The sequence below is a fragment of the Dipodomys spectabilis genome, unplaced genomic scaffold, assembly GCF_019054845.1.
Source record: "Dipodomys spectabilis isolate Male_0828 unplaced genomic scaffold, ASM1905484v1 ptg000032l, whole genome shotgun sequence".
Lineage (NCBI taxonomy): Eukaryota > Metazoa > Chordata > Mammalia > Rodentia > Heteromyidae > Dipodomys > Dipodomys spectabilis.
In genome coordinates this window covers 13,087,989-13,111,391 of record NW_024870709.1, presented here as the reverse complement: position 1 = coordinate 13,111,391, position 23,403 = coordinate 13,087,989, and the positions used below count along the sequence as shown (strand labels likewise).

At 38.5% G+C, this 23,403-nt stretch overlaps 1 protein-coding gene and 1 pseudogene across 1 annotated transcript in view; one reads left to right on the top strand and one right to left on the bottom strand.

Moving 5' to 3' along the window:
- Nucleotides 1-2,280, bottom strand: part of LOC122105490 — a 78,219-nt pseudogene extending 75,939 nt beyond the window's left edge.
- A 604-nt stretch (nt 2,281-2,884) lies between these two features.
- The window catches only part of Robo1 (roundabout guidance receptor 1), a 378,600-nt gene continuing 358,081 nt past the window's right edge, over nt 2,885-23,403 (top strand). The window contains exon 1 of the mRNA XM_042676939.1: nt 2,885-3,323. Coding sequence (XP_042532873.1) covers nt 3,269-3,323 — 55 coding nt within the window. The 5' untranslated portion in view covers nt 2,885-3,268. The remainder of the gene's footprint in view (nt 3,324-23,403) is intronic.

The window sequence follows — 23,403 nt, the reverse complement described above, 5'->3', positions numbered from 1 at the left end:
ACATTCTTGTCTTTATTGCTGAAAAGATTCTGGTTGGAGTCTTTGAGTTCTTATCTCCAGCCTGTTTACTGAATTTTCAGTCAGCCTTCTCAGGATTAACTATCTTTCACTTTCAAAGATAGGTGCTGTTAGCCAGACTTTCTTTCCATAGAACATGGCTCTGAGGTTATTGACTGTACCCAGAAGTGAGCAAATGAATGTACACCATGCTTTTACATTTTGACTTTTAAAATCAAGTAATAAATGCACTAACTTTAAAGAAGAAAATACAGAGAAGTCCTGAGTATATAGACAAAATTTCAGCTTGGCACTGGTGGCTCACTCCTGCAATCCTATCATAAGGCTAAGATCTGAGGATTGAGGTTCAAAGCCAGCCTAGGCAGATAAGCAAGAGAGACTTTTACATTCAAATTAACCACTAAAAAAAAAAAGCTGGAAGTGAAACCCTGGCCCAAGTGGTAGAGCATGAGCCTTGAACAACAACAAAAAGATTAGAGACAGTACAGGAGCCTTGAGTCCAATCCTCAGGACTGCCCCTCTCCCCACTGGTTCCCCCTCCCCCCTAAAAAAAAAAAGAAAGTATGAAAAAGATTAACATCCTCCCTTTTGGAAGCAAAGATATTACATAATTATTTGATAGTTATTATATATAAATAGCAACTTGTTGATGAATGGAAAATAATAATAAAAAGAATTACTCTAAGTTGCCAATATCTTCCATTTGCTAAGCTTTTCGCATGTGTATTTGTCCATTTTTGTCTTATTTAATAGAATGCAAAGTGAGTGAAAGATTGTCAGATGTTCCAGATTTGTTTTATTTTCTTTTTAAAACCATACTTTGAACAGGGCCCCAGTGGCTCACAGCTGTAACCCTAGCTAATCAGGAGGAATGTTCCTGAGACTCTTACCTCCAATTAACCTCCAGAAAACTGCAAATGGAGCTGTGTCTCAAAGTGGTAAGAGAGCTAAGCCTGGAGTTTAAAAGCTCAGTGACAGCCCCTAGGCCGTGAGTTCAAGCAACAGGACCAAAACAACAACAACAACAACAAAAAACTCCCCCAAATCCTAAATTGTACTGGGCACTTGTTGGCTCATAACTTTAATTCTAGCTACTCAGGAAGTTGAGATCATCAGATCTCAGTTCAAACCAGCTCTGGAAGGAACGTTCTGGAGACTCTAATTGTATCTAACTACTCCAAAGTCATAAATGTATTAGCATTAGCCTTGAGCACAATAGCTCAGGGACAGCACCCAGGGCCTGAGTTCAAACCCCAAGACAAACACACACACACACACACACACACACACACTATTTTGCTCCATAGTCCTGTCCCCTCCCCAGTCCTACTCCCCACAGAGTAAACAGAGTTAAGAGAATTCATGTGGTCACAGGGCTAATAACTCTCAAGTGTGGGCTTTGCAGACCATGCCCACTGTTTTTGAAAGGCTAAATCATCTCATGAGTGCAAACTGGGCTGATAAAATATTACCCCGACATGTCTTATGCATACATAACTGCCTCCCCAGTGTTGAGTCATGAAGTTAGAGAGGAGACTTTTACAGATTTGTAATGAAACCAGCCTAAGGCCTAATCCTAAATCTCCTACTCCTTGGATAACCTTTCTATAGCACCTTGAACAACTTCAGTAAAAAAGGAAAGGAATGCTGTAAAAGTAGTCACTTACAATATAGATAATTCTCTCAGTACCTCTATCCTAATGGCTCATTGTTCGATTTCTAATTTGTTTATTTATTTTTAAATGTTGTAATGTGGATAAAGGTGAAGGTGGATCCATTTGGGACTTTCTTCCAAATTCCTAGAGGCAGTAAGGAAGAGGTTAAGCTGGACCAGGAGGATTTTTTGAAGTCTTTGGCTGGGAGGTTCCATTTGGAGAAAGGTGCAGGGGAGAGAGGGGTGGCGAGAGAAACAAGATTAAGTTCTCCTTAGCTTGCTTTTCCATTCCTGAGCAGTTGGATTCTCACCTGAGGGCGCAGTTGGGCACCCTGGCTTGTGGGTGGAAACCTAAACTAGCAGAACTTGCCTGACAGACACCTGGAGACCTTAAGCACAGGCTCCGAGAGGATCGCGCGGCCCCTTTAAGTGTTCCAGTGCCGGACTGGAAGAGGGAGGAAACTGGGAGCCTCGGGGACGTTGGGGGAAACCCGCAAGCAATTGAGCCGGAGTGGAGACGGCGTGAGAGCTGAAACTTCAGACTCTGCTGCTCCGGGCGGAGCTCGGCTAAGCTGCGGTGGTGACGGGTCGCTCCCACCCGCGAGCATCCTCCACGCCCCTCGCCATCGGCGGGGGTAGGTTTTGAGGTGGGGAGGGGTGGGGACGGGGACTCCCTCTCTTGCAGCTACCAGAAGCCAGGGGTGCCAATTGCCACCCTTAGGAAGTTTGGGCTCCGGCGGTGCTTTGGAGGGGGTGCGTTGAGCGCGCGCCCCAGTGGAAGGAGGACCAGGGCCGGGCAATGCCGGGTACTGCGCCTGGGTTGGAGGTGCTCGGAGGTCGCGTGTGAATCCGAGGGACTGTTACTGTCCCCCCAGTCGCTCCCCCCTCCCCCAGTGCCCTCCGCATCCTCCCTCCCCACCAAGGGATGGGCTCAAGGACCCGCCCAGGCAGCCTGTGTCGCCGCACCGCCCCAGCGATCGCCCCCAGTGCGCGGAGTCACCCGGGCGCAACCCCGTCACCCCGCGCCGGTCCGGCCGACCTGCTGCTACCTTTTTGACTTCCGTCGCCTGCCCGGCACGCGAGCGAGCGCGGGAGAGCCCAGCGGTGGACTAAACTCGCCGCTAAGACGGAGCAGCACTTCTTCGGGACCTCCTGCATCTGTTTTTCACACCCCACCTTTGCCGTCGCCCCGCCCGGCCCTCGCGGCGGGGCTCTGGGCAGACGTCGTGGGGGCGCACGCGGGGAGGCTCGGCCAGACGATTTGAGGCAGGAAGCCGCACTCCTGCTCCTCTGCCTCGGCTCTTTGTTGTTCGCTTTGGGTGAGCTTTGGAAGTAACTGAGCGTCCTCCGAAACCCCGGAGGCAGCAGGAAACCGAACCCTGGAATTCTTCCTTGGCAAAAGGGCTCCAAGACACACTGACAAGCGTCTCTCCGGAGAGGTCCACAAGTAACTGCCCCTGCAAACTCTGGGCGGATTGACCCGCGTTGCTTATATTAAGCCTTTGTGTGTAGGGTGTGTGGCTTCCTAAATTTGGGGACCCATTTCTCCTCGCTTCTCCTTGGCATGAGACAGTACACAGGACCTACCCGAGGACAATGATCGCGGAGCCTGCTCACTTTTACCTCTTTGGATTAATATGTCTCTGTTCAGGTAACTTAACATCTTCCTTCATCCTTGGTTTTTCTCGCCGGGCCCCCTTTCCACTTTTCAGTCAAACCCAGAGCTGTGGTTTGGTGATCTCTCCCTTCAAAGATCCGAGGGGCTCTAGCCTTGCAGAACTTTTAGGAGAAAAAGCCCTGACTTCGTATTTTGGGGTTCTCTTCTCCATCCCCCCCAACTTCCCCCAATCCTCCCCAAACCCGTTCTCTGATCTCTGCCTTTTGCCAAGTTCAGGGCACGCCCAGTTTACTCTGGGGCAAAAGCTGATCTGAGCCCCAGACTGGGGAGCAGGCAGTGGTTGGCGGTGAGCTAGGGTCCCCAGGATGAGTGCAAACCAATTTTATCCAAGGGCTGCTACCTAGCAGGAATGGGGTGGGGGAAGCTGCAGGGCTGGGGTGGGAGGGGGGGGAGGCCGCGGAGACGGGAGGATTTGTGACCAAGAAACTCCCCCGGATTCCAGAATCTGGTCCCCCAAGTCACCCCTCCCCTTTCAAGCACAAGGAGTTATTTAGTAGTTGTTTTATGTAACTGAAGTCTGTAATTAAATCCGATTCTGAAGAAACTTCAGGAAATAACTCCTCCTGGAAGGATATAAACTAGCCACTGACTGACGGTTTAGAAAGAAAACAGGCGATTGCAAGTATCTGGAAGAGAACAGTGAACTCGTTGCTTGGGAGTCTTCATAGGAGGCGAGGGAGAACAGAAGGCTGAATTAGGAATTCTAGGACTAATTAAATAGTATTGAGACTCCATGTGAAGTGTTGGAAAGATGCTGCAAGGGGAACCTTCTGGCATATGAGTATGCACTGGCACTGTGTCCACACTTGGAAATAGTTTTCTTACACTCCAGAACTTTTACTATAGGTGAACGGAGCCAGGACTCTGCTTTTGTGTCTGTCCTTTGGTAGATTCTGGTTTCAATCACGGATCCTATTTCAGGCCTTAAAGACCTCTCTCTCCCTCCTTCCTCCCTTCCTCCCTTCCTCCCCCCCCTCCTCCTCCTCTTCCTCCTCCTTCTCTCTCTCTCTCTCTCTCTCTCTTTCTCTCCCTTTCTCTCCCTCTCTCCCCTTCCCCCTCTCCCTCTCCTTCTCCCTCTTCCCCTGGACTTCAGAGGATTTTATAGTCATGCACTCAACTTCAAGTACCATCAGGACTTATAGGTTACAATCCCTCCATTTACATAATTATGAAATCATTCTGAAGGTTACTTTGAGCTTTTTTGTGTGGTTTATGGTGATCCTTTCTACTCTGACCTTTTTTTTAAAAATTTTTACTTAAGCCGAATAGTTAATGGAATATGAGAAAGAAATAAAAAGGAAAAAAACCCCATCAGCTAAATGATAGCAAATAAAACGCCTTAAAAGAATTTAAACCCAGGAGATGTGGTTCCTGGTAGAAAGTTACAAGGAACATTTGAAGTAAACTCAATAAGAAATTCATTAAACTGTTATTCCTTTGAAGAAGACAGAAACTGAGTTTCAGCCTTGGAGCTCATGTATACAATATTGAGGATGGATCCAGACATTAAACATTCTTTGGGGCCACCATTCCTCACTTCCAGCTTCTCTTTTCCATAAAACAGCTTTTTCCCCCCTCCCCATCTGAGTTTGCATATCTGAGTGATTGAACAGTCACCCCGCCCCTTAGCTATGGATGCAAATCAAGAAACATTAAGATCTGAGCTATTTGTCTCTCTTTGCTCTGTCTCTGTTTAATTTACAGCTTCAGATACCTTTCAGAGTTTTGTTGATTCACCTTCCCGGTTAAAGTTTATTCACGTGTGTAAAGTGAAGTGTCACTGTGATAAATGACTGGAAGGGCAGATTACTGAAGATAGGGGGATTAATAGTCATTAGTCACTGTTTGAGCTGAGTTTGTATATTCTGGGACATTTTGTCATGGCTGTAGATTAAAGATAGGGGCACCCTAATAGGATATCATGAAAATGGGTCCTGTCTGCATGTACATGCTGTTTTCATTTGGAGAACTATGGGTGGGTGGATCATTATAGCATATGTAGTGGTCTGATTAGCAAATAAAACTTGAGGATTCATACTTGAGATTGATATTTGAGGGTTAATATTTAGGCTCTTAGAGCCAAGCTGATTCCTTGCATTATTTTATTGTATTTCAGTTCTACTTATATCAATGATGATCTTTATAAACTTGAACTTTTTTTGCTTATCTATTTTATTTGCCAGAGTCTTGGCAAAGGGGCATCTTTGTGGGGTGCTTTCTGCTATTTAAATTGAAGTATTTTTTTCAAACCATTCCTCTGATAGCTTTCACTCATGCTGTGAATCTGAACTTGGGAGGCAAGTGAAGTATTGGACTGCGAGAGTGATTAAATGACAGGGTGCTGTTGTAAAGCAACACTATTGATTTAAATAAAAATTTACAGACCTAAAAGGGTTATAACCAGTAACTTGGGTGTGCTGGAGACACCTGGTCAGAGAATGAATGAAGTTCTTGAAAGATTGTGTTTCATGTCTTGCCTGGAGCTTAAGATCACAGCCTATCACTTGTTAATGGAGTGTATTTAAGGGAAATGTGGTGAGCTTAAATAAATCAAAGTGTATTGAGGGGGTAAGTTACTTTCAACAAGATTTAACCTGTAAAAGCATCTATTGGTTGTCAGTGCTCTTTGCTTTTTTCTTTGCTTCTCTCTGTCTCTTTTTTAAACTGGCTGCCAATATAACAAAGTCCTATAGTTTGTCTCAAACAGATTATATACTCCATTTTGGTGTGTGGATGGCATACTTGACATTGAGTGTTATGTGTAGGAGTGTTTGCTTTTTGTAGCTTTATTTTTTTAAATTTAATGGTGTAATGTGTATATTTTTCTGTGAAATTAAAATATGGAGAACAGGTGAATATTGCTTTATAAACTCACTATTTTTTTTCTTTCTTTTCTTTCTTTCTTTTTTTTCTTTTTTCCTAATTCTGTTCCTTTCTTTTCTTTCTTTTCCTTTTTTTCTTTTTTCCTAATTCTGTTCCTGGGCTTGAACTCACGGTCTACACATTGTCTCTGAGCTATTTTTCCTGGCACAAGTCTAATACTCTACCATGTGAGTCACAGCTTTACTTATGAGTTCTTTCCCAGGCTGGCTTTGAACCATGATCCTCAGATCTCAGCCACTTGAGTAACTTGGATTGATACATTCACAATTAAATTGATTTTATCTAACTAACGTGTAATTTCCATTTATTTCAATGGAGAGCTAGATTTTAGGTGTGGGAGTCACAAAGGGTAACCCTGTTTAATAAAATAAAATAAATGAACTCTATGCATTCTCTTCAAATCCATTTGCTAAAACTTGCTAAGAAGTAGATTTCAGTTCAAGCTTAGGATGAAAGTGAATTCCAAATAAAATGGGGAGTGTATTTTTACCTCCACACCTCTCTTAAGAGGATCATTTTTTTGGGTAAGTTTCATTATTTCTGTTACTTCTCTGCCTCTACTCCCTTTCTTTCTTTCCTCCCTTCCTCCCCTCATCCCTCCTGTCTTTGGCAAAATTCGTAATTCCAAAAAGTGCTGATTTGTTTCTTAAAACCTTAGTGGATTTCAAATATATAAACTTGATATCTTAAGAAATATTTACTGATAATAGACCCTTTATCTCAAGAGGTATTTTTGATTGACAGGTCTTGAAACTGAAAGTTTACCTGAATATTTTGAGTAATTTTTCATATGACAATAAAATATTCTGATGCCAGTTAAATGCTATAAAATGCTTCATTTCAAACTACCATTGATTGTGCTTATTTAATTAACTTTTTACATTAGCTAGATCATATCTGTAGTTGTAGCTATCATTTTAAAATAACTGACTAACAGAAATAATGTTGGAAGGAAAATAACTTTTAATAATATCCTAAGTGGTTGAGCCATCCTATCTATCAATAAAATCACTAAATGAAGATATGTTTCTTTTTCTTTTTCTTTTTCTTTTTTTTGTCAGTTGTGGGGGCTGAACTCTGGGCCTGGGCACTGTCCCTCAGTGCCCTACCACTTGAGCCACAGCACTACTTCCAGCTTTTTTCTGCTTATGTGGTACTGAGGAATTGAACTCAGGGCCTCATGCATGCAAGGCAAGCACTCTACCACTGAGCCAACTTCTCAGCCCAATATATCTATTTCTTTAAAAATATTTCTTTTTGTGGTTCTGGGATAAAACGCAGAAGCAGTCTACTTCTCAGTTAAATCTCAGCCCCTAAATTTTTAATTCTTAATAGGAAAAATGTAAACTGCTCTGCAAGGTTCATTTTTTAATGGGAAAATAGAAGGAAGTCAAAGTTGCTTTTCAGTCAAAATTCAGGCCTATAGTAATCTATGCAATAATTAAGAAATTGGAGAATAAGAAAAGGCAAAGAAGAAAGTAGAAGCAGAAGTATAGTCTAGAAGCAGAAGTGTAGATCTAGAATTAGCCTAGTTTTAAAATGTGGAGGAGGCTGATGAGGTAGTTCAATGAGCTGCGTTTGATTCCAGGCACCATGAAGGTAATAACACACACACACACACACGCACACACACACACACACACACACACACACACACACACACACACACTCTCTCTCTCTCTCTCTCTCTCTCTCTCTCTCTCTATCTTATCTGTCTGGAAATGAAAGACTGTAGCAGGTGAAGGCTAATCTAAGTATAACCTCTGACCACCTACAGGGAGAAGCCATTGGGAAATGTGAGTTTTTGATTGATACCAACAATGATATTCAATATGTAACAGTTACACGAAGGACTAATCGCACTGTATTTCATGAAACAAAAAGACAGGTGAAACAGGTTTTAGGTAGTGATAGAATGTTTTAAAGTGAGATTTAGTAAATTTTTAGGCTGGTCACTTCATTTTTAAAGTGAGATAAAGCTCATATTCTGCGGTAAATTAATTGTCACAACAAGGGAATCTACTTTTATGAAGTTATGATTATCACTGGTTGAATATTCGCTGTGATCTTATTTGATACTTATAAGAACTCTGTGTCATAGTGCTATTAATATTACTTCATCTTTATTTGTTTGTTTAGTTATTATCAGTCCTGGAGCTTGAACTCAAGACCTGGGTACTGCCTCTGAGCTTTTCTGCTTAAAACTAGCACTCTGACACTTGATCTATATCTCTACTCCTGGTTGTTCTGGTAGTGAATCGGAGATTAAGCACCTCATGGACTTTCTTGTCTGGGGTAGGTTTTTGAACATAACCTCAATCTTCAGATCTCAGCTTCAGGAATAGGTAGGATTACTGCCAAATAGCCACCAAGGTAACTCTGAAACTCCTAAAGGAGACTCTACCTAAAAGAGAATCTACATAAAGAGAATCTACCTAAAGGAGAATCTACTTTTAAAGGAGAATGTACAATCTTGTTTGCAAGACTAGACTGAGCACTTGGAAGTCATTATCTTTCCTCTCATTAAAAACAAGATCTTTAAACTTTTAGATAACCAGACAAGACAATTCCTTCCATTTAACCATTTCACAATCAAACGATCCTTCCTGTCTGTTCCACTGAAATGCTTAAAAGAGAAGACTGTCTGTCATAACACTGTCTGCTGGAGGTAGAGATGCATATAGATCCCAGGCTGTGCTTTGGAAAATTAGGGCTATTCTCATTCATGCACACTTGAGGAAAGGGTTTGCTCTGACTCTTAAGACAAATAATTGGTACTTGTCAGAGGAGAGCCTGTGGAGAGACACTCATTTCCCCCGTGGTTGCTCTTACCCTCTGGGTTAGGTGAGGGCTGGTGATCATTTAGCAGTAGATGAGCCTTCTGCCTGATTGCTGTTCACAGATGACTCACTTCATGGTTACTGATCATGGAAGGGTTGGGCATTAATACCTGGTTGATCAGCTGGTTGGAAACTACAGCTTATGCCTAGCCAATAAAGTTGCCATCCTGTGGAGATCAAAAGACCACTTCCTATCTTTACAATAGTGGATTCGCATGGTTTCTTTTTCCTCTTCTGCCTCCACTGTAAGCTCTTTTCTTCAGTCTTGCTGATGAAAAGGAAGATAGCTTTGATCTCCACTTGTGCATGTACTCTCGTTTCTCTGTATCTGATTCTCACTCTCAGTGTCTCTCTGCTGCATTTTCTCAGTTCTCTGTCTCTCATTTCTCTCTCAGTTTCTCTTTCGCAGTTCCTGTTTCTCTTCTTCCTCCCCTCTTCCCCACCTCTCTCTCTTCCCAGTCAGGAGCCTCTTCTTTTTTTTTTTTATAAGTTTTTTTTTATTGTGAAAATACTGTGCAGAGGGGTTACACTGGAAGGTGTAGAGTTGTTTGCCTCATAAAAGAGCGAAGCTTCATTTCCTTTAAGCCCAAACTCAGGCTGCTACAAATCTCCTCACTTCTGTGATTTTACTTGGCTTCCAAATATCTTATGACAGTGTTGTTCCACATATAGCAATATTTTGAATCACATGCCTTATATCTTTCTGATTTTTTTCATAGAGAGAAATACCCAGTTGAGAGCTGGAAAAAGATGATCTACTACTTACCACTCTCTGTGTGTCTGGCTTTCTGTCTATCTGTCTGCCTGTCTGTCTCTCTGTTTTTGTCTCTGACTCTCTCTCCTCTATCTTGTATACCAGTCTATCAATTGTGTCAACTGGGCTTGAACTCAGGGCCTGGGTATTGTCCCTTAGTTTTTATGCTCAAAGCTATTGCTCTACTTCCTGAGTCCCAGCCCCACTTTAAGCTTTTTAGTAGTTAAATGGATATATGTTCCTGGAACGTCCAGCCGGGACTGGCTTCAAACCCTAATCCTCCAATCGCAAAGTCCTGAGTATGGCAGGATTACAGGTGTTGGTCTTCCATGCCTAGTTATTTATTTTGTTAAATTAATTTTTTAGAGTCAATGTATAGAAGATTAAGTGTTCTTGGATTACGAGTCTGATGTAAGATATTGTATAGGCTGGTGACTGCCACTTAGTTTGACACTTGAATGAAGTGTTAAAAGCACCTTCAATGGACAGGCAAATGTCAACAGAGCACTGTGGCTGTGTTAAGTGAGAATGCAGTCTTTCTGTGTCTAGTCATTGATGTGCATGCATCATACACATCAGTTTGGTTCCTAGTAATGCAATGTATTTTGCCTAGATAATGTTCTTCCAGTAAAGTGGAACACAGTTCACTAGACAACATATTTTAAAAGCACATCTGGTCATAGAAATTCATGGTCACCCTTTTCCATAGAACTCTAGAGTACATTTTAGAAAGTATCATATTCAAATATATTTTTGTTCAACCCTTCTGTACAACTCCTGGGAACTAGGAATAACTTTTCCCATAGTCAGCCATGGAAGGCTTGTAGAATTCATCATTTTCCCTACAATGCTTTGCAAGGGTCCTGGTTGAGAATCCAGTTTTTATCACTATCTTCCTACAAGTTCTACTGTTTTTTGAAGAAAAGGGGTATTTGAAGATAATAAAATTGGTGCATGCAGCCAAACATGGGCACACTTGCCTGGAATCCCACCATTTGGGAGGCTGAGACAGGAATATTCAGAGCTCCAGATCAACTGGGACTACCAAGCAAGTTCCAGGCCATCCTGGGCTACATAGTAAGGCTCTCTCTCACCAACCAAACAACCCTGAAAGATGTATCCATTTAGTACTTAAAAAAATCACCTGAAGTATGTCTAATCTCTTGGTTTAACTTAAAAACTCACTGAGTATAAAAACACTCGGTGTTCATATACTATGAAATTCTGCATAACATGTCATTTATGGACATAATTTTATGAATCATTATGGAAATAAGTGAATTTTTAATGTGTGTTCCTTAAGTTCATGGAATGAGGAAACAAAGGTTGGATCTGAGTTGTCTAGTAAGTGATTTTTTGACATGTTCTGTCACTAGAGGCTCCAGAAGGAAATGAAAATAGAGCCAATGAATGAGTGAATCACGATATATCATGCTAATAAGCTAAGCTGTGTCTCATAATTTCATGTATAAACTTAAATAATCTATATCCCATCATATTCTTTTTTATTCAATAATGATAAGCATTTAATTTGATTAAACAGTATGTTTATCTGTAGTTTTTTCTTGTAAAATAAAATGATGTATGTTTTTAGTTTCAACAGATCTAAGGCCAGCTTTGTTTACGCAGGCTTGATTTAAAAGGCAGTCTTTATCACTTTGAAACTTCACTGCTGTGGTGCTGCTCATATAACAAAGTGAGTTAAGGCACATTTGTATGTGTTAACTGCACACCTCTAGGTAGCTTTCAATTGCTTTAGTTGCTTGGTTTGTGAAGTAGATTTCATGACCGCAGACCATTCAATTAGCAAGTTGTCTGTGTAAAGTAAACTGCCTTGTAGAGGCCGTGGGAGAGAAAACTCATCTGTTTTGAAACCTTTTATCTGATGAGAAGCACAAGTTTCCTAGCAATCTGGTATTAAATTAGCAACTCCAACTCTCTTAAGTCAGTCAACTTACTCAGTAATGCATTGCCAACACCTAAACAATTCCAAGAAAAGTAGGAGAGAGGCAGAAGCCTTTATTTGAATACTTTTGCAGATGGGAAGGGCACTTACAGAAGAGCTCTTGCTATTCATCTCTGTGAATTCAGATTGAATAGAGTTATCATAAGGAAAGCTTTTGTTTAGCTTCATTATGATAAAAAAGGAAAAGAAATGGTAGTATAGAAATGGTTTATCAACTTCTACCTGCTTATCCCATCTTAAAAGCATGATGATGAAAAAAAGTAAGAACGAGCCAATGCAATATGGACTTGGTTGTATACCTTGAATCTGAAGGACCTAGGAATCAGTAATAATGTGTCCAATAATAATAATGGGACTGATAAAGCATATAATTTATAGAGTGCTATTATCTCCCTGGCAAAGTGCTAACATGCCTTATCTTGGTTAATACTTGAAGAAACCATGTTAGAAAGGAATGTGTTGCTATTATCCCTGGTTATCAATACAGAGACTAGGGTTCAAAAAAGTTAAGCTCCTCTATTATGATGTGTCAGTCAGTAGGGTAGAGTAGAGATCTGAATAGGTCTGTCTGATCTCCATACCTGTTCTTCATTTGCTAGACTACTGCCTTCCAGGAAAATACGTGCATGTAGATGAGATGGTAGCGCTTATAAATGACAGAATAGGTTGTCTTTTTAAAAATGTTTGTGTATATATGCCACTATCTTTTGTTTCCTTTTTGTTTTCTTTTTGTTTTTTTTGGGTCCGGTTGTGGGGCCTGAACTCTGGACCTGGGCGCTGTCCCTCAGCTCTTCAGCTCAAGGCTAGCGCTCTACCACTTGAGCCACAGCACCACTTCCGGCTTTATTCTTATGTGGTGCTGAGGAATCGAACCCAGGGCCTCGAGCATGCAAGGCAAGTGCTCTACCACTGAGCCACCTTCCCAGCCCCCCTTTTTGTTTTCTTTTAAAATGTTAGATTATTTTTTTCTGGTCCTAGGGCTTGAACTCTGGGTCTTGGTGCTGTCCTTGAGCTTCTTTTGCTCAAGGCTAGCACTCTACCACTTGAGTCACAGCACCACTTCTGGCTTTTTTTTGAGTAGTTTTTTAGAGATAGGACTCTCATAGATTTTCCTGCCTGGGCTAGCTTTGAACCATGATCCTTAGATCTCAGCCTCCTGAATACCTAGGTTTAAAGGTGTGAGGCACCAGCACCTGGCTAAGATATTAGATTTTTATGTTGGGCCTTATTCAATGTTCTTTTCTTCTGTTTGTCATATTAACACGCACACGCGCACACACACACACACACACACACACGTACAGATGGTACCTTGATATTAAGCACTATATAAGTAAACCTAACATGGTCTTGTGAAACTCAATGTTGTTCAGTTTGTGGAATAAAGTTGAGATAGGACATGCGCAGTGCTAGTACGATAGTAATATGATAGCTAAATTGTGTAAGTGAATCGAATTTTCCTTATGTTGAAAGTGGCATCTCTGAGCTCACTAATGTCCCTGAAAGAAGATCTGAATTTTAGATTTTGGTTTGGGATTTGAAAACAGATTGTCTTTTATGGACAAGATGTTATTGGTAATAAAATTCTATTAAGCAGAAGCTGGGTTAGGATCTGTTTTTAAGTATATCCTTCAATGGCAGATTTGATAGAAATGAAGCAAACATGTAGCATTGATTAACAGGATCTCTGCCAATAAAATCTATAATAGATACCCAAAGGAATAGTGCAGTCTGCACAGGAGAAGGTTTTCAGGGAGTTTTATTTTTGCGTTTGTATTTTTTTTTACTCTTTTAATTGTGAAGTTCTGATTATGACTTTTTTTAACTTCTTAGATATATGTTTTACAGATAAACTTAATGATTTTTAAATGTCACTTCAAAATGTGTAGATAGGATCATTTGTTTATATTCCTTTCTCTATTTCTCTGAGGTTGTGACCTGACTCAAACTTCAAATAAAGATAGAATCTTCTCCCAGTTTCTTACTGTATACCACTCAGAAAATCAATATCATGTGTGGATCTTTCCTAGATAGGAGACTTGGGGTCTTATCCTTAAGGTTTTTTTTTTTTTTCTATTTTTAACCCTGTCTTAAAATATACCTCATAATATATTTATTTTCATGCATTCATTGCTATGCAGTTTGCATTCCTTTAATGTTCCTTGTTCATTTTTAATGGAGTTTAAAAATGTTATTTTATTCATCAGTAAGCCATTTACTATAAATCACGGTAATAATAAAAATATTATTAATCAATTGTCAACATCTGTTGCTATTAGGTACTTGGAAGACTGTTTCAACTTTGTACAACTTTTTAAAAATAATGAAAATATAACAAAAAGAAAAAGAGAAACAAAGAATGCGTCACATACACCAGAAAATGTATAAGAAGTTATAGTAGGAAAGTCAGTTGTATGTATGTAGACAGCAATATGTTGAATTATGTTAATAAGATTGAGACAATATTGAGATAAAAGGTATTTTGGACTTTTGAGAGAAAGGAGAAGTATGTTTGAGGGACTGGTAGGTCTAGTCGATTTACTCAGGCAGGAGAATCTACCAAGAATAGATGGATTACCAAAGAGTGATAAGAGAAATAACAAAGATAGACATAAAGATAGAATGTATTGGAGAAAGGAGCCTGTGAATGAAAACCTGAAATGCCACTGTGATCTAGTAAGAGAGATAATCTTTACCATTTCGTTTATGATGTAGTATTTTAAAGCACATTATTAAGTTCATTCTTCATCTACTTATCAAACAACAAAACAGAAGAGTACTAATTCCTCATGCTTAATGAACTTATAATAAATGGCTAATTGCTTTATAGGTTATTTAATAGAGATACATATAATTGCTCTGAAATCCAATATTTAGATCATGAAAGTAATTTCCATATGAATAGTCTCAATTTAGGCAATTTACATTATATGCAAGCTTGAAACCATCATATAATACAGTATATATTTATACATGTATAATATGTACACATATATGGATCTACATATATATTATTTGCCTATTTAAAATAAGATTTATTTTTTAAAAGCTTCCATGAATTATAAATAAAAAATGAAATGAAATAAATGTGATGACCTGATTCTTAGAAATGAAGACATTTGTTTTTGTGCATTTATCTCTGCAGGTATGGATAGCAATTACAGGTAAATGGATGTATTTTGTTATTACCTATTAGAATATCATTTGGACACTACTTAGGATATCAACTTTTCCTCTTTGTGTCTGTAACATTTGTAGTACCCTAATACACTGTCTCCACACATCCCTTACTATTTTCTGTGTCCGCAGTCTAGCTTTCTAAAGCACAGAAGGTCCCATTTGCAATCTTTTGCCTTCTTATTAAACATAAACATGACTTGAAATTCTGATATATCTGATACTTTGCTCAGAATACATTTTTTTAGGCTTCTGTAATAAATGTGTTGTTTTATCTGGAAATTCTCTTAGTGTTTGGCTGGTAATGAGATTCTGTATCCAGAGATTTCAAATGGATTGAGAAGCTAGATATTTATCTTCTCACCTAAGCTTCCTACTAAACCACTTTAAAACTGTCCTTTCTGGTCTACAGTTACAATGCTTGGAGGGTAAGATAAACAACATTGGATTTGTGAGATTCTGCTTTCCATCTAATAATAGTTATGGTAGAAAAATGAAATGCCTATTTGGAGTCTGCAGAAGGAAGGAAGGGTTTGTGTGCAGTTCTAGGTATGGTTGTACCATGATGAAATATACTGCCAGTTTAGAAAAATTTCAAATGTCTTTCATTATTTTCAAGAGGAAGCATAAACCCACATTTTAAGTACAACTTTTAAAATTATAAATGTGGGTAGATGAGTCTAAATTAACAATAACAACACTAGTAATATGTCCTCACAACAAATATGGCCTAAGGGTCATCTCCATTTTGTGACCACCATGTTGTACCGTCGAGTCTGTAGAGCACTGACTTATCTTTTGCTGCTTATTTCTACTCTATTTTAATGTTGGTTTGCTTTGTGTTATTTCAGTTTTTAGGAGATTCTTACTTTTCTGGTGTTTAACTTTAATCATTTTATTGTTACTAAACAGTCACATAATGGTTGTTTACTTAACCTAAAGCTTCGACCTCCATTGAGAGCTGTTTACATTTTACAAAGTTGTGTTTGTTGAGTTAGCAAAGTGGTCAGTTGGACTGTTTTTGTTTACTCTTTTGTCCTAAAGCAAACAAACAAAGAAAATCAAACCATAAGTTCTTTAATGAGCTAAGAGCCCCTGATGAAGTAAGCAAATAGTCTTGAGTAAGAACATTAGTAATGGACACCCTAGAGGTTTTCTGAGCTACCATTATGTTGCATATGAATTCCATAAAGGAAATACAGCAAATAAATCTGAAAAATAATAAATAAAGGAAATTGAGGCTGTGGTAGAATTCCAAAGAATCGTGGGGTTCTGCAGGAATTTACTTCATGATCCTTTCTTTTCTTTTTCTTTGTTTTTGTACTTTTTTAATTGTAAAATGCTGTACAGAGGCATTACAGTTACATGAGCAAGGTCATGAGTACATTTCCTATTGAGCATTGTTGCCTCCTCCTTTGTTTTCCCCCTACTGTCACTTCCCTCCCACCTCCACAACTACCCCCCCACCACCCCACCACCCCACCCCTGCTGAAGTTGCTAAGTTCATTTTCAACATAGTGTTTTGTACGTCTCAGTCTCATTGTTTCAGTGGGTCAACCTGTATCCTTAGTTAAGGATTTTGTTTTTTTTTCCCCTTCATAAGCCTTTCTCTCTCTCTTTTTTTTTTTAATGATTGTCAATGAATTGTTATCTATTTGACAGAAATGCAATCAGGAGAGAAGCTTAATTTAAAGGACAGTAATCATTTCTAATTGAATATTACTCAGAAATGAAAAGAATGCATCTCTGAAATAATTTGTCAGTGTAAAAAATTAATTTGGAAAGTATTGATCTGTGCCCAGTTTTCAAGAGCCTATCTAGGATTTCTGTAAGAAATCTGGTGCATAATTCATAAATGTTTCTACCATAACATTTGGGGGATATCTTCAGGCAATGTAGGAATAACATAATTTACTCTGAGGGTCATATGAAGAAACTTTTGTTAGCAATCTTCTTGTCCCCCAAAGCTTTGGTCATTTCTTGCTAGTAAAATAGCTTTACAAACAGAAATTTTTATTCATTATGTTTCACTGCAGCACACAGAATTTTCTTTGTGTCTGAACAACTCATCCTGTTGGAATAATATGGCAGGGTCCCATTGGGAATCATTAGGAGCATTACTCACATAAGACATCTATCGGGCAGCCTTCCTCATGCTAAATTCTAGAGCTGCAGCTAGAAATAATATGAGATGCTCACAGCCATGAGGCAGGGAATAACATCTGAGTGGGAGGAGGTCAAGGCAGGGGCAAAGAAGAGGTCAGAAGCAGTAATGTGCCCTAAGCAAGGAGAGCAGATTCATTTGAGGCTGGAAACAGTCTCCAGCATTTCATTGTCCACAGGAGGCATGTTTAAAGATGAGCATTAGCTGATACTTTGACAAAATAGCTTGCCAATAATAACCCATTCTTTATCACTTGAAAGGGTGGCAGTGATGTCTACATTTCAATGGATTATTTCTGTAGTTGATTCACATATGTCTTTATGATCATTATCATTCCCTAGACCCAATTGTCTCTTTCTTCTCAGTATTTTCTAAAGACTCTTCATTCTTTGTAAAGGAAATGGTACATACGTTTTATTTTCATATGAGAGAGAGTGCCTTGTGTTTGGTTGTACTGATATTTTTGGTTGGCTTGGGCTATGTGCATATCCTCTCACTAAACAGGTTTTTCTATGGTTGCTCCCTTTACCTAGGAGTGCCCTGCTAAGACTCTTTTCTTTCTGATTTTTTTCTCCCCTCTTTCTTATTCAAATCCCTATTCATGTAATGAATATATTGCAAGTTTCTCCTTCTTTGAAAAGCCTAAGCTACCCTAGCGACCTACTTATTATAGATTTGATGTACTCATAGATCACCAGCACCCTATACCAAATCATACCTTCCATCATCATGCCATTTTGCCTAACTACTTATCTAGATCTCCTTTCAACCTCTGAGGGCCTATGTCAGATTAATTATAACCAGAATATAGTCCATTCAGTTAAAAAATGAGTATAGTAAATAAAATTGGATCATGTATTTCTATTCTTTAACAAAAGTATAGAAGGGATTCATTCTACTTCTTACTTGAAGCATTTTTAAATTTTGATTTTGTCCGAAATTGAGAAGTGAACAATTGAAAAGAAACATTAGAATTGCTAAATACCTGGAAATTTTATTCACAGACACAGACACAGACACACACACACACCCCTACATGTGCACATAAATGCACAACAAAACCCCGAAAGCTTTAGAACAACTTGTGGTAGAGTTACTGAATCATGCCAGATGTGGAAATCATAGTGTAAGAGAGGGTACTTTCATTGAAAGGAATTGAATAGAATTTTAGATATGTATTTTGCTTGGAGTTTGTTGATTTTTCTATGGTCTCTACCCTGTGGACTAATGGTGGTATTATGAGCACAAAACAAGACTTGTTGGTTTTCTACCATTATGTCACTTTTTAGCATACTATGGAAATTTTGTTTCTTCATCTGTAAACAGCAGGAATTCAACTTCGAACTCATCCAGAATTTAGCCTAAAGACAACACGGAGAACTAATTTTTTGTTGTCAGTGTTTATTCTTAGTTTGGTTTTAGCTTCGGAATAGTGATTAAGAAGAGATGTGCTTTACCATCGAAATCTGGTCTCACTCTGCCACCTGGAGCATGTTAATATCCCTTTTCTGTTTTATTAGTCAGATTACTGTAAAAAATAAATGATCATATATGAGGTACCACGTGTCATTTGACATGTTTAAACTTCTATTTAAGTGGAAATTTTTGCATTATTTTTACTATTAGGTTTCTGATTGACAGTGATTACCAAAATTCCTTTGAAAGAAACTATGATAGTTGCTGGATATACTCCTAAATTACCAACTTCAGCCTTAAAAAATGACACCTGCACCTTAAGACTTCCCAGTAGAGATTTAAAAAAAAAACTAAACAGACGTATGAGCATCCTTAAGAGAAAATGTAGGGTTAATTTGACAGGTAAGAGACAGATTTCTGGGCAGAATGCCAGGCCAACATGATAGTCATTTCTATTTGAATAAAGGAAAACATAATATTGTTTATGCAATACAAAAATGCCAAACAATTAAAGGTTATATCAAATTACCTCCCAACCCCACCCCCTTATTTGAAAAAAAAGTTAATGCCTCTAAGAGGATTAAGAGATTTGCAATTTACTGTGAATTATTTTAATCAGATTATAGGTCCCCTTTAACTTGGAGCCCAAGTCTTTCAGACTAGGGAATGGAGGTTTTGCTTTGGGGAGTAGCACAAGGACAGCAACTTGGGGCAAAATTGAGACCTTTGGGATCCTTTAATAATAGAGCAGCCCAAAAGGAAGTAGAGAAATAGTAGTTGTAAACTTCATGTTAAAATGCTCTCTGAATCCAGGACCACTTACCCACCTCCCCTTTTCACTACTAACATTCAAGGATCAAACTAGAAGTAATTTGTTCACCATGGTTCAAGAACATGTTTAAAGGAGCCATTGACATAGCTTGGGAAATTCCACATTGTTTATAGAATGATAGGCTGATTAAGTATAAAGTGAGTCATTTATTTAATAAATAATTATTGCCTTTGAGGTTTGGCTCTCTACTCAACTCTTGGCACTATCATTAGCAAACTGTGTGAACTTGATTATATTTTTAAACTTTTCTAAACAAAGTTTCTCTCAGCAGTAAATTGAGAGTAGATGAAATAGAAAAAGGCATACAAATGACTTTTTTATTAAAAAATGATTCGATAAATGTTATCAGATTTAAGTGGAAAGAAGATATATAAATAAATTTCTGGAGGCCAAACCAATATTAAGCTATTTAGAATTACAAATTTGTTTTTGTTTTAATAAGATGTGATAAAAGTCTATGATTACTCAAAGGAAAAAATAGAAATTAAGCTACTTCTCACATGATGCAATGACGATATCCATTCAGCCTCACTCCAGAGAAAATGGATGTATTTCTACACGTGTTTTTGTGTTGTTGTTGGGGATCCAACCTAGGGCCTCGTGCATGTTACATAAGCATTGTACCACTGAGCTATTTTCAGTCTATATAATATTTAGAACTTTTACCTTTAAACACTAATACACAGTGCTTATAGATGCATTATTTCATTTGATCTGTTCATATGAATATTTTTTCCAAGCAAGCAATGGAATAATGGAATAGTGATCCTTCATGTTGACTACATACTAACTGCAATACAAATACCAGAAGAAATCTGAAGCGGGTAGGGAGAGTTGTAGACTTTGCTGCCGTGGCAAAGGGCAGCCTGTTTTGTGATAGTATCATGAGACTGAGGCACATCCATAAACCTGTCTGTCTTTCACCCTAGCCCAGGGTTCTCAGCATTATTGTCCCAAATGCTTGTTTGATGTATGCTTGTGGTCACTTCCTCAAGGAAATGTCCTCTGCCTTCCTGATTCACAGTTCCTCTTATTTATACCAGTGTCAATAATCTCCCATGTCTGTGAGGGAGGACTCAGCACTCCATAGCGAATGGCCTAGCATATACTGAGCTCACACTAAATGCTTCTTAAGTGGACAAAACCTAATATGAACATTTTAACATTCTAAATTATAGTGTACACATTAAAGGAATAATTCTCCCTTCATACACCAAAGAGTTCTCTTAACTGATATTTTAACTACCCTATTTTTATTCTATTTTTTTCTATAACCTTACTAGGAAAAGATTCACAGTATGTATTTTCCATGTATATTACCATGAAGACATATGTAAATGGTTTAATGTTTCTTTTAAAAAATCCACATAACAAGCTTTATATTTGAAATTATAGTAAATGTATTAATAACTTTAAGGATTTTTTTTTGTTTCTTTTTTGGTACCTGTCCTGGAGTTTGAACTCAGGGACTGGGCATTGTCTCAGAGCTTCTTTTGCTCAAGTACTAGCACTCTAGAGCCACAATACCACTTCCAGATATTGCTGAGCAGTTTATTAGAGATGAAGCCTCACAGACTTTCCTGTCCAGGCTAGTATTGCCTCAGTAAGTAGCTATGATCACAATAAGGAGCTACCAGTGCCTGGCTATTTTTTAAATTTAGAAATTACTTATTATCTTATTGAAAGTCACTAATAACTAGATGGGAATAAAAGATACTGTGATGAATTCTTTAGAATATTTTTTTCTAAAAGTTTTTACTACGTAACTAATTTACGTAAGACATTTGTAGGTACTGATACTATTGAAGTAAATTCAGTTATGGTCACTTCATGAAACATTCACTCGGTTGTTGATTGAGAAAGTCTTATAAATAGCTAGAATACAGTACACGTGCATGCACACATGGTAATGCAAGTGTAATAAGGGAAAATTGTACTTCCTAATAGTACTTAAGTAAAATAGTAAATAGTACTTAAGTAAAACTTACTAAATAAGTACTTACGGAAAAATTGAACAACCTGGGCATGGGTGCTCACATTTGTAATCCTAACTACTCAGGAAGCTGAGATCTGCATTGAAAGTCAGTATGGCAAAGTGAGTCTGTGAGTCTCTATGTCCAATTATCCAGCAAAAACAGGAGGAATGGCTCACACGGTAGTGGATGAGCATCACAAGCTCAAAGTCCAGTCCTGAAAAGAAAAAGAGAGAAAGAATAAACCAACTATGGAAACATGTCATTTTTCTCATCTGTTTACCCATAAGATTTAGTGAAGAGACACATCTATTAAACCACAGCAAAATACATCATGATGCTAGGGAAATCAGAACCTGTCCTTTGAATCTGCAGAAACCTTATCTCAGATTCCAGCAACCATAGATTGAAATATTTGGGAAAAAAATTACTTGAAACAGATTTTTCTTTTCTTGAGATAAGAATTATTCCTAACAAATGACATCAAGCAATTTACTTAGGCAGACATTTTTTTATTCATTCCTAAGCAATAGAGTAGAAGAATTATTTCCACTGTCTTTAGTGTCCTAAGTATCCTTGAGGTTATTTAAAATACAGGAGAGGGTATGGGTATGCTGTGCAAACATTAGTCTATTTCTTTTTTCTTTTTTTTTTTTGGGGGGTCCAGTCGTGGGGCCTGAACTCTGGGCCTGGGCTCTGCCCCTCAGCTCTTCAGCCCAAGGCTAGCGCTCTACCACTTGAGCCACAGCGCCACTTCCGGCTTTTTTCTTTTTGCTTATGTGGTGCTGAGGAATCGAACCCAGGGCCTCATGCATGCAAGGCAAGCGCTCTACCACTGAGCCACCTTCCCAGCCCTGGTCTATTTCTTATCCAAGGAATTAGAACATACATGGACCTAGTTCTCCTGGGGGCAAAGCCCTGCTAATACTTAAAGGATGATTGTACTTAAAAACCAGGTGTTTGACCAAAATTGTGGTCAGTATGTAAATTTTTTTCTTTTGTTTTCTTCTTTAATTTTATTGTCAAGGTGATTACAGAGTGGTTACAGTAACATAAGTAAGGTAGTGAGTACATTTCTTGTCTAACTTGTTACCCTCTCCCTCATTTTTCTCCCTCTTTCCCTCCCCCAAACCCCTACAGTTGTTCAGATCATTTCCAACATTTTTTTCTTGTGACTATTGCTGTTGCATTGGTTCCCCTTTGTCCTTTGTCTCACCATTTTGTTGTTCCCCTTCCCTTCCCTAATTCAGATAAATGTGTATAGAATACCCAGAATACCAAAATCAAATACAGTAACATCAGGGGATAAACCATAGGGGAAAAATACAAAAGATACAAGACATCACATAGTACATTAAAAATAACAAAGAAAAACTGCTTATGTCCATGTCTTGGGGTTCATTGTGCTTAGCATCATCTTATGAGGTTATATGTATTGAGCTATTCTGCTCATCTGCTAGGATTATCCTAGACATATACTAATTATCACAAATGAGGGAAATCATGGGACCCATGTTCTTTGGGTGTGGCTTACTTCACAACACCCAAGTTAAATAGATTGAATTTTACTATGTGGCAAAGGAAAACCACTAAATGCTTTTAGGAAGGAAGGAGACTGCTTGCTGGAGTGGGGAGAAAAAAGAATACAGGTTAAAATAATATTAAACAAAGAAAATAATGATTTATTTTTACTATTTATGCTGTTTTATTATTGTTCTAACTGTTTTACTACTAGTAAAAGAAGTGGTAATAAGGGTAGGATCAGCAGAAGTGATGCAGAGAGACAAGATGGATTTGAGTGTTGGTAGAATGAATAGATTGATAGACTGTATGTTTAGGGAAAGGAGTTTAGGTGACTCATGTACAAAATCTTCAGTAAGAAAGAATGAGAAACATATATGACAGAAGAACCTGGAATTGAATGTTGGTAGACTGAATTCCTTATGGCATTGGTCTATCTGCCTTAACTGTCAGCACTTGAAATGCGATGCCTCAATCACTTTTAAAAATGCATCTACATTTAAAAAAATTAGATATGCCTTTTCAGG